Source organism: Nansenia antarctica (genome assembly GCF_963989245.1).
Source record: "Nansenia antarctica genome assembly, chromosome: 2".
In the NCBI taxonomy this organism is placed as follows: Eukaryota; Metazoa; Chordata; class Actinopteri; order Argentiniformes; family Microstomatidae; genus Nansenia; species Nansenia antarctica.
In genome coordinates, this window is record NC_137675.1 from 67,769,386 (window position 1) to 67,782,023 (window position 12,638).

General features: G+C 39.4%; 1 protein-coding gene across 1 annotated transcript in view; it reads left to right on the forward strand.

The window, feature by feature from the left end:
• Positions 1–3,081: 3,081 nt before the first annotated feature.
• Positions 3,082–12,638, forward strand: part of shisa9b (shisa family member 9b) — a gene marked incomplete at both ends in the record, with an annotated part of 34,477 nt that continues 24,920 nt past the window's right edge. The window contains 2 exons of the mRNA XM_080524816.1: positions 3,082–3,599; positions 4,735–4,847. Coding sequence (XP_080380942.1) covers positions 3,082–3,599; positions 4,735–4,847 — 631 coding nt within the window. The remainder of the gene's footprint in view (positions 3,600–4,734; positions 4,848–12,638) is intronic.

Genomic DNA, 12,638 nt, shown 5'->3' on the forward strand with positions numbered 1-12,638 from the left:
ATAGCAGGTAGCGTCTAATACCATTTGATGTACGGCACCACTGAGGTATTACTTACAATTCTCCAGGTAATGACACTGTCATATCATTCTAATTCACAGACAAACAATCCAATACTTTTTTTTGTCTTTGGGAAACCTTTATCCATCACTCAATGTCTCATGACATCTCATGATGTTGTGATCAGATCTGACTACATTTCCCTGGTTGCTAATGGGCCTCTAGTGTTCCTCTGATGAGAGATTGGATGGACAGAGAGTAGAGTGAATTTCTCATCTCCTTCCTCAGGCTCTATGATAAGGCCTCCTTTACCTTCTCCCCAGGGACCCCATCTTCATCTGCCTCATGCATACTCCAAAGCTTATTCTGATTAATGGCTTCATGGTAAATCTCTTCAACACTGTAAGGGAGATAGGAAAAAGAGGTTGCAGAAAGAGAAGAGCGGCAAAGGAGGTCGTTACAGAAACTCTCAAATCTAGCAACATATTTTGCCTCAATTCTTTACCAATTGGGATCTGGCAAGATACTCAATACTGTTTCTATCTTCTAGAAATGAGACTAAGAACCAATCAACAGGTGCGCACAAAGAAAGTGACAACACTTTTATGTAACTTTGTTCCCACTGAAAATACTTAAGCATTAAAATACACATTGTTAGTCATAACCTTGCAATCACATGCTGAGTTAACACCTTGCAATCTGCCATTGTGATGAAGAGTCACCAGCTGGGGCTTATGAGGCTCCAATAAAGCTGCAGTTTATTACTCTGAACAAACTTTAACAGAAATGTCCCTGGGGACTCTATGAACCATTCTGCCCTACAAAGTTAAAAATAGACAAGCCAAAACTCTCATGACAGCCAATTGTAAATAAAAGTAGATTTGCATGGCATAGACAAGCTGACTTCAAACACAAATGAGTGAGATTTCTCAGGTGGCAGATGGTACTTTCAAACAACGCTGATCGTAATTCTAGATAAAAGCAGTCTCTCTAAAAATAAATGAGCAAATATATAACTTCTTACAAATTCATGCTTGTCAAGACCCTTTCATCATAATTTCTTGGTAATAAAAGACTAAAGAGACAGGTAATTAATTGTTGAGGAAGCATATATTTGCCACAGCAAGTGTTGCATGAGAAAAAAACAGTAGTTCAAGCTGCTTTGAATATGATTAGTAAAAACTTCAGGGAAAACTTTTAGTGCTATTCAAAGCATTTTTAGGTGTAAGCAATTATATAATCAACAAAATAATAATAGTTGTGCAATTGTTTTTCATTGAGTTGCAAAACACAAAATGAACTATGTATTTCATATGCAACCTGAACTGGCAACACGGTTATCTACAATAGCATTCAGAAATACTAGTCTAGTTTGCAAAATACTGTCTCTGCAACTCTTCACATGCTTTTATACAAGTCTATGTAGTAACACTGTATAACATTCGTAACACAATGTTATTAATATACCAATTCATTAAATAGCTCTGTTTGTTATTGTACTCATGGAACAGAGACTCCTCCAACTTGTGTAATAAAAACAGTCTGTTATTACAAAACAATGACTAAATACAGTAACTACGCAACACCATGTTAATACTATGTTGTTACTATATATCACAGGTCTAGAACCAAGGGGGGTTTTAACGCTTACATTGAATATAGGCTATCTTTGCAAGTGGTCTCTTAATGTTTAGATTTCACTAACAGGAAATCACACTGAATTTACTCTACATAAATGTATTGTTATTTTGTGGCTTAGTGTAGTGTAGAAGATGAAAATGAGGCTCTATTACGCACCTGGTTTCTATGGCAATAGCGGTACTAAGTGATCCCTATAGTGACTCAAGTACCCACTGAAGGGTCTCATTGACCTGTTGCCCCTGACAACCCTCAATCCACCCTGAATTACAGTGCAGTTGGTGTTATCTTGGAAGTACAGTGACAGCTCTAAAGCAGTTTACAAATCAGGCAAAAGCAGTCAATGATATGATGTCTGTGTCTGAAATAGCACTCTACTACTCTTGTCCAGTGAAAGGCTGACATTATAATAAACATAATCTCAACAAACATGATGTCATGTGAGTGGTATCAGGATAAGCCGTACATTATAAATCCTACAGAAATCATGATGCCAAATTTACCACAACATTTGTGAGTATTTCAATCACTATAAATACCAATATACATTTAGAAACCAAAATTAACATTCTTTTGTATGTGTCCCAACCAGACTTTAATGAATTGTCATCTCAATAGATAATAGATGATGTTGTGGCCTTTTGAACAACAATTGAACCAATTGAAAATTGTACATATTATATAATAATATGTACATTGATAATATATTATTGAAATGTTGTCAAAAAAGAACATTACATTAAACGAAATGTCACATCTGTACATCAAATTGGCAACCTGAGACCTCTAATATGAAAACAAGAAGTAGGCTATTGCATATAACTGTATCATGAAAATGTGAAATCTGCACTCCAGCAGATTCTCAATTCTCAATAACAACAACAGATTGCATGCATCAGATCGCTCTCTCTCTCTCTCTCTCTCTCTCTCTCTCTCTCTCTCTCTCTCTCTCTCTCTCTCTCTCTCTCTCTCTCTCTCTCTCTCCTCCCACAGTAGGGTCTCTCCCATCCTCTTTCTTTCCTCTCACTCACTCTCAGTAATCGGTTGGGTAATATTCCTACTGCCTGAAGTGAACTACCAAAAAGAGCTCCGACTACCAACGGAGGATGTCAGTTGCGCAGCGCGGTGCTCGAAAACGATTGAATGTACCTGTAGCAGTTGTTGGACAGTAAGTGTTAGATAGGCTACCCTGTGTTTTAAAACATTTTCATTTTTTTTAATGTAGGCTATTCTGCAAAAATCAAAAGAACATTAACAATATTCCTAAAAAAAAAACATACGTACGCTGATGGGCAATTGCACACAGAAGTTGCGATAATCATGATAATCATCGCGGATGGCTGTGTTTCGCTCCTATGGATTATGTGTGAAGGCTTGTTATGAGAGCAGGTTATCTCCTGTCCTTTTGGCTACAGTGGAGAAGAAGTATAACAAAAGGGACGCAAATGATGAGAAGCGTGGGCTTGTTGCTTGGCTACTTTTTGGTGAAAGTTCTTGTATGCAACGCGGAGGGGGAGCCAGGGCAGAAGCTTGACGGCTTTATTATGGTATCGCCGGGGTCCAACGAATCAAAGGATGGAGAAAATAGCATCTCAGAGACCCCGCACACAGAGGACAGGTGCCGGGGTTACTACGATGTGATGGGCCAGTGGGACCCTCCGTTCGTCTGCAGGACGGGCAGTTACCTGTACTGCTGCGGGACCTGTGGCTTCAGATTCTGCTGTGGGTTTAAAAACTCGCGGCTGGACCAAACTCCCTGCAAGAACTATGACACCCCACCTTGGATGATGACAGGCAGACCCCCTCCTAAGAAAAACGACCCCACACACGACCCTACAAAGGATAAGACCAACTTGATCGTGTATATAATATGTGGAGTCGTGGCTATTATGGCTCTAGTTGGGATTTTCACTAAACTCGGGCTGGAAAAAGCGCACCGTCCACACAGAGAGAATATGTCAAGGTATGTAGGAGTCTAATTCCCATGCAACCCCGTGCGTAATAGCACACAACCGTTATAAGATATGATGAGTGCAATGATTGATAGTGGGGCTACATAAACATCCCCGTATACAAATGTGTTGTGTTGATGTAGGGTCTGTAGACTTCAAAAGTAAACCTTGTAGTTTTAATTGGGTGTTACAGAGGTTTTTCTTAAAACATGATTTGATTAAAAAAATAAAAATAAAAAAAAGTGTTTTTCAATGGTTAGGAATAAGGACACGTGCCCAGCTGTTCAGCTGAGAATTCAGGCATACCTGTGGGATCAAAACCTCTCAATGTATTGGCCTGAATAAACTATCCGTCACATTTCAAACCTGTGGTGTAGACGTTTTAAGTAATTACCCGGCACCTCTATGTGCTAATTGTTGGGGCGTAATTGAAAATAAATAAATAAAAGACATTCATTTTCAACGACTTTTCAATACAACGAAAAAAAACATCTGAGTATCTGGGCATACTGTATGTACCAATAATCAGCAATTAAAATATGTCTGTTCTGTACATTGTACTGTAAATTGAAAACAAACAAAAAGCTTTGAAATTTGGAATAGAATTGAGTTTCAAAATACTTCCTGAATTGATGGAATTGAGGGGGGGAAAAGGAATCCAACACTGGTGTGATGATGGGTACTCCCATGCCTCTTGTTGTGATTTCATCATACACCCACAGAGAGCCATTTAAGGCAAATTCTTAATCCATTACATCTGGAATTGTTTTCAATTATCTCATTGCCCTGGATTTCTTCATTTTGATTAGGTTAATTGCTCTTCTTATGTGTCCACTTAGGGTTGTTCTTTTACCTTGCCTTGTGATATGCCTGTTGAAGGTGAGCCCACTAACAACCTATACTGACCCTCTCAGGATTTCATAAGATCATTAGTAATCATACTAGGTAGACACAAATACAGTATGTAACGAATTACTCCGGGCTGGATCAGAAATACAGTGTTGAAGTTGTTGAAAATGTGCATGCTGTTTACCAGAAATGTAGGTGAGTTTGAGCTAGTGTTGCCAAGTCTCTGAACAGCTCTAACTTACATGTTGTGCTTTATTGACTGCAACAACTCACTGAGTGTATACTGTATTTCCTCAGGGCTCTTGCCCAGGTGATGCGGCAGCCTGGACCAGGGGAACACACAGAGGACATTGGAGTGCATGGGCAGCACTATGAGAACATGCAAGGCAGGGCAACGGTTAACAACCTCCGTAAGTGTTCGTCTTCTTTCATGATTTTATACACAGGCAATCATTCGATAAAACTAAAACAAAGTAACTAGCAACGGTATAGAGTGCGCACAAATATGGAGCTCTTTATTCACAATGGTCATGGTGGAGACATTGAACAGAGGATGCCATCTGCAGAATATCTAGGGATTGAGTGATGTGCTCAGAATTAATATTGGCAAGGTTTATCTCAGCACACAATGCAGTGTTTCAAACAGTCACCATCAAACTGTGTTCAACACAACTAATTCCTGTCACGCAAGGAGCTCTGAGTCTATTCAAATGTCCAACAAAATCAGATCTGCCTTTGTGGTTGTAGAGAGGCAGCTGTGAAATTCAAAAGCTTTTACACCAACACACATCGCCTTGCTTGCCTGATTGAGCTTTTCCAGATAAGAGGGGAAGTTGTGAAAGAAGTCCATTTTGAAGAGTAGGCTGGTAAAGCAATTACTCACGTCCTCAGTAATCATTTAACATACTGTGATAATTACTGTATCATCATCAACTGAGCCGCTGCTAACTCTAGCTAGCATCTATACTAGCATAACGTCTCCTCTCACCACTCTTTCTCTCTCGCAAGCACGCAGGCACACACACACACACATAACCAAACGCTGCTGCAAAACAGTGTTCCTTCCTCGCTCACAAGCTCACACGAGTCACAATCTGGTGTCCTCTGTATTGCCAACATGTAACTGCCCTCCAGAATACCCAATGTTTACCAGCTATACCACGAAAAGCTATTCGATGGCATGGGTGGGGGTATTTCAACTTAAGGAGGGTGTTTGAGCTCACCTCTTCAACTTGGTTACACTCTCTCACTCACTCACTCACTGATATAATGTTCGTGACGCCATTTGATAATAAGGAGATCTTTCTTGGTCACGTGGCCGGAAATTATATATTGATGACTCAGAGAGAAGGTTGAATTGTAATCATTGTATTAGGCAGATCTGGGTTGCATTCCCATGTACAGATGTTTCCAAGGCAGCATGCTCTGTTAAGTCCAAGCTTCAATCATGGCTACGACATGGCTGGTGCCGAGCCTGGCTGTGGCATAGAGATGCCAAGCCAAGTACTGATGTTTGTTACAGCTTATATACAGTTCTCAGAGAGGGAAATAGCTTTACCTCGTAACTTACAATAGTGACATTAGTTCCCATACATGGCTATGCTGTGTTCATGCTGTTCTGTCTTGCTGCTGACCACTGGGCTAAGGCTCCTATGTCCTTTAGAGTTAAACTGGTCTCACTGTTACTTGATATGGTATGTGCCTGCTCCTAAAGAATGTTGTTTACTACTGAGAGTGGGCACACATAACATATGTTTAAGGTTAAACAATGAGTATTGCAATATTTGATAGGCACACAACATTTGGCATTATAGTCACACAAAAACGCATCATATCAGCTCACTCTTTTTTTTCCCCATGATGTAAGATTAATTTGACTGGTAAATTATTTCTATTGAAAAACATGTGGAGTTCTTAACAAAGTCAATGAATGACCACATCAGAAATAAATTAGGCATCGGTTCCATCATACAAAGTACATTATATGTCAATATAACAATGTCTGGAAGTAGATCTTCAATCAAAGGAACGGCCTTGTGTTTCTGGTAACAAGGAGTGCTATTTGATTCTTTGATGGTCATCAGTCTTGCACGTGTTCTTGCCTCTGTTCACAGCGTTAATAGGTTTTATTAACTTAAGACAATTTTAGCATTATCATTACACTACACCCCTCCTTTTCTTGACTTAAGTCTATAAAATCTTAGGCTCTCCATCAATTGATTGTGGAATTAACCTGCTCAGAAACAGTTGGAAACAAAAATACAGATGTTAAGCATAAGTTTGTTAATTGGGTTATCTGGACTGTTGTTCCCGTCCCTTAGAATTCCTAGAAGAAAGTTTGTAAGTTCGTGCTGTTGAATTCAGCTGTTTACTGCTGATGACACTGTTAGTTGCGTGCGTCAGTACAATTGAACAATTACGACTACATAAAAGTATGTGTAAGTCTCTCTTGTCATCATCATGTCTCTGTCTTAAATCATAAGAATTAACATTTCCATTGTTTGTCACATTGAAATGTCATTAGTTTGTCTCATTTCTCTTGTTTCATCCGGCAATAGCTTCCTTCAGCATCTGCAACATTCTCTCCCCACTTCTGCAATGGTTAATATAGACCAGATCTTAACAGCATCTCGGTCTCTGAGTCCTTCGCTCAATGTCTCTTGATTTCCTTGATTCTGTCAGGAAATAGAATCGACAGGCATTGTCAGAATACATTCCAGGTCTTTCTTGCTGAATTGTGTTTTCTCCATCAGAAATGTCCTCCTTTGATGTTTCACAGTCTTAGAGTCTTAATGCGTATTTCTCTGTTCACTAAATCAATCAAAATGTTATATGTCTGCTGAATCAACACAGATTTGCATGATAATTTCATTATGAGACAAATTTGTCTATTTGTTGTATGTTGTAGCTCGATGTGTGTGTGTGTGTGTGTGTGTGTGTGTGTGTGTGTGTGTGTGTGTGTGTGTTTGGTTACAGGAGCAGTCTCCGTTCTATTAATAGCCTAGGGTCAGAGTTTTAACACTCTCGCCCTGTTGTGAAGCTTGGTTCAGAAATATGGTTGTTATTCATTTCATTCTTAATGATAACATTCTGCATGCCATTCATACTAGTTTGCTTCCCATGATGTTAATAGACATGCGGTTTTAGTCATCAATTATGTTGATTGAAACTTCTCTTAGAGTCTTTTAAATTTTATGGCCAAATCTTTTCAAACTTAGTTTTCCTCAAAGTGCTGTGCTTTCAATCACGTATTTAAGGTCTTGTCCCTAACTTAATACACAATAAATATCTCAGTCTGTACTGTTTGTCCACAGTATTTCCATACACAATAGACTTCTGCTTTGTTCCTTACAAAGTTCAGAATCTCAATAAATCCTAACTCTCAGTGTTTTGACCACCGTCTTTGACTATACAGCGCCTTCTATTCAAACTATAATTATTTTAATTTAGTACTTTCCAATATCAATACATCTCCTTTTTGAATTTTTTTTAGATTCGTTCTAGAACAGCAATTCAGGTTAAGCAAATAATTACATTGTGCCTTACCTGTTTCGCTGAATCTAGCATCCTGTTCGTTAGAAGCCATTTGATATAATGTTCGTGACGCCATTTGATAATAAGGAGATCTTTCTTGGTCACGTGGCCGGAAATTATATATTGATGACTCAGAGAGAAGGTTGAATTGTAATCATTGTATTAGGCAGATCTGGGTTGCATTCCCATGTACAGATGTTTCCAAGGCAGCATGCTCTGTTAAGTCCAAGCTTCAATCATGGCTACGACATGGCTGGTGCCGAGCCTGGCTGTGGCATAGAGATGCCAAGCCAAGTACTGATGTTTGTTACAGCTTATATACAGTTCTCAGAGAGGGAAATAGCTTTACCTCGTAACTTACAATAGTGACATTAGTTCCCATACATGGCTATGCTGTGTTCATGCTGTTCTGTCTTGCTGCTGACCACTGGGCTAAGGCTCCTATGTCCTTTAGAGTTAAACTGGTCTCACTGTTACTTGATATGGTATGTGCCTGCTCCTAAAGAATGTTGTTTACTACTGAGAGTGGGCACACATAAAATATGTTTAAGGTTAAACAATGAGTATTGCAATATTTGATAGGCACACAACATTTGGCATTATAGTCACACAAAAACGCATCATATCACTCACACAAGGCCCGTCCGCACGCACACACACACACACACACACACGCGCACACACACACACACACACACACACACACACACACACACACACACACACATATAGATAAGACTGGTTTAACTAAGCATTGCATGTCTTTGTTACCGCTCATTGCCTTTGACTACTAATTGCTCATTGACTACAATGCTAGCATCAGCCTTGCCAATGGACATTTCTTTGGTCTTTTTACACATGGGTGATCTCATGCATCTCCTCTATTGTTCAATTGTTTTATGACGACATGTTTTGTGATTTTGGTAGTGATACTGTATGAATGATTTTTGTTTGAGAGTGAGATCAAACATTAGTTGACATTATGAAACTTCATGAAATATGGTTTTGATAGTGTCGTTTTATTGGGTATGTTTTTAGAGACCTTTGTATTGTATTAATGAAGATCTTGATTGAATGTACATCTTGATCAATAGACACATGCCCACCTTTGATTTACTGTTATGTTGACTGTGGATGTTGCTTTGTTTATATGCTAGCATGTCTTTTGGGCCAGCTTAGTACGTACAGTACATAAACATCAGTTTCTCAATAGTAGTGAAAATACAGGTCATGTCGTTCATGCATTCAGATGCTGTCAGCTGGCTCAGTAAACACTGCATTGACTTTTACACACAGTTCAGTTGAAACTCTCAAACTCTCCATATTTGCATCAGTCTATCTCTCCCTTCTATAAGAATGACGAAATGGGATGTAGACCCCGTTCAGAAATAATGTGGGCTGGGCTGCATGACCACACTTCACATTGTCACAGTGTGGAAGGATCCACTTCTACACACAATAGTATTGTGGATTTAAGAGGGCAGATGAATGGAGAGCTGGGCTCCCGGTAATCTCTGTCTGTCAACGGTCTACCCTACACAACACAATCTCTGAGTCCATCACATCAACGTGGGGCAAGGACCACTTCAATCCCCATTGTGTCAGTGCACAAAAGGTCGTGCAAGGGAAAGTATTGGTAAAAGCTGGACGTCACTCAACTTTTTTTCTTCCAATTTACATAGCATATTTGTGGGTATAAAATACAACAAAAACAATACTAAACAATAAATGTAATACAAACAATATGATCTAATACCAAACCATAGACCCCCAATAAGAAACCATGGAAAGAAATGGGAGAAAAATATAGGGCACAGTGGCAAAAAACCCCTGGGAGGAAGAAACCTTGAGAGGAACCAGTCTCCAGGTGGGACCCATCCTCCTCTGGTTGATCAGGTGCTGAATAGTAAACTAATGTGGAATGTGGTGTGATGGAAATGTTCAGGGGTCCATTAGGGCAGCTTCCTGGTGGCACCCGGCTGGGGTGAGAGAGATAACACCAGGAGTGATACTGATGATCATTTCTGGGCTATAGGAGTAGAGGTACAGTAATGTGTACTTATGCACAATAAATTGTTCAATAAAGAGGGAGGGCAGATTCCTTTGGGCAAGAAATCCCATCTATTTCCCACACTATCCTCCTGTATGAAATCTTAAGCAGCAGCAGTCTTGTTTTTCATGAGGAATGATGGGGAATCAGTGTTAACAGTCTCAGTGAGTGTGCTCACAGTTGGAATTTTTGAGAGGGTGCTGGTGACACACAGGTGTTATGCCACTAAAGAGCTGTCTCCAAGCAAACAGAGGAAAAATAACAGGGAGAGCAAAGTGTGGGGCTCTGCTGGGAGCTAGGCTATTACAGAGAGCAAAAAAAGAATCTTTACATCATAGGGGTTCTCTTGCAATGCCATTAAAGTGCTTAACAGCGCGAGTGCTGACTGACTCTCAGCACAGCATGTTATTGTGTGTGATTGTTTTGAATGAGGTTCAAAACAAATGGGGCCCAGGCCAGACCAAGGCAGAGCAGTTCAGTTGTGATAGACAGCAAGTCACCAATAGTGAAGCCTCTATGGTACTGTACATGAACTGGTGTATCAGTCACCTCAGCCACTAAAATAGCGATAGCATAATCAGTGCTGTACTTTATTAACAAAGGAAAGATAAAACAAATTGGATCTTAAAAGGAGACCAATTTCAAAAGGAGTCCAATTTAGCATCAAACAAGATTCAATTGAGTGAAACCCCTTGGGGTGCAACCCTACTGTGTTATCCACTGTGATATGAATTGTGCTATCCCTGTGGATGAATTTCATCATCATCACACTTGTAAAACAAGAACATGGAGCCAATAGTGCAGACCAACCATTCCAATATAGAATTATGCAAGGTGTCTTATCTAGTCTGTGTTTGGACTCAACCTGAGTCCATAAACATATGTCTCCTTATGGCATATATTGACACCCAAAATACTCTAGCGTATCTTGTGAGAGACTAGCACTTGGAGAGGGTAATAGCTCTCTCTGATGTAATTTGTTAATTTGAGGCGAAGCTGTGTTTGTGTATCATCTACTCCCTCTCTGTTTCTGATCGGCTGGGGTTGGTATTATCCTGAATACACACAGGAGGCTCCACTGGCCACTGAATCATTAGCATGGTGATAGCATAATCAGGATTACCGAATTACAACATGGGGAGATGTATCCAGTGATTGAAAATTAGATTTCCCCAGTGTGTGTGCATAGTTGCACTTTTGTTATTTTGTGTGAAAATGGGTTAGAATTGTCTAATTTGGCTTGAAAAAATATTCTAGGCAAGGCAAGTTTATTTGTATAGCACATTTCATACAACAGGGGCAATTCAAAGTGCTTTACATACATTATTTAGAAATACAGCAAGAGGACCATAGTAAGAAAATACAAATTACAATGAATAAAAGCAAATAAGAAGTAAATAGATAACACATTTAATAAGACAATAGTTAATGGTTAAAGACATTGATAGAAGTGTTTGTGTTTAATCATAACTGCTGCAAAACATGAAGGTTTTTAGCTTAGATTTAAATGTTTTAAGGGTTTGGGCCTGTTTGATTTCTTCAGGGAATTTGTTCCAGGAGCATGCGGCAGCGTGACTGAAAGCTGCTGCACCGTGTTTTGTTTTCACTCTTGGAATGATTAGCTGATTAGTCTCAGCTGACCTTAGGGACTTTGCGGGAATATAGGGTGGGAGGAGATCTCATATGTATTTTGGTCCAAGACCATTTTGTGATTTGCATGTAATTACGGTAGGAGGATTTTGAATTCTACTCTACTTCTATTTTGTGGTCGGTCATGGATTCAAGTAGCGGACAAGTAATGGTGTATTTGTTTCAAGGACCAATAAGTAGAAAATGGCATAGAACATTGAGTAGAACCCTCAGCAAACAGTATATGGATTTCTCCAACAAGAAATGCAAATCAAGCAATGGGCAAATTGTAATCCCTTCATGTTTTAACAGGTGAAGTACCACAACACAGCACAGCCAGCTGCCTATAAAGGTACTCTGCATTGGTGATGAAATAGCTCAGAGCGAAAAAAGTGTTGTTACAGTATAGCACAATCCTATAAAAGGCGGAATGCATTGCATCAGACTGTGAATTATTTTCCACACAGTTGCAAAAGGCCCTGAATATACTTGCAGTTTACTTACACTGAAAGCCATTGTAGGATTTGTGCGTTGCTGTTTCCATGGAGATCTCACACAATTGTGCTGACAACTGTTTTTCTCCTCCCTATTATTTCAATTTAAGATTGAACTGACAGGAAACGTACTGAAGGGATTTTGCCATGAAAAGTATACAACAAACATGTAATGCTTTTGTTGATATGGGGAGGCAGCGTCATAGAATACATTATTTTACTTTAGCATAGTATATATCAGTACCTTGAGGAATGACGGTTTATGATGGCTTAGCTTTCTCTGGAATTCAAGGACAGTCTCAGCCTTAAAGGACATAAAGGTATAAAGATGATGCTCTTTGTTTTGAACTTAAGGAAGAAGTATGATTTAATTTAGTTTGTGCTTCAGGCTTCCACTAGCACAGCTACTGTAAACCTGCTTTAGGCTGAGTATGTCTGGAAAGTTATATGGTTGTACTGTATCTCTCTGAAAAGGAAAGCTGGCTGCTTTTCAC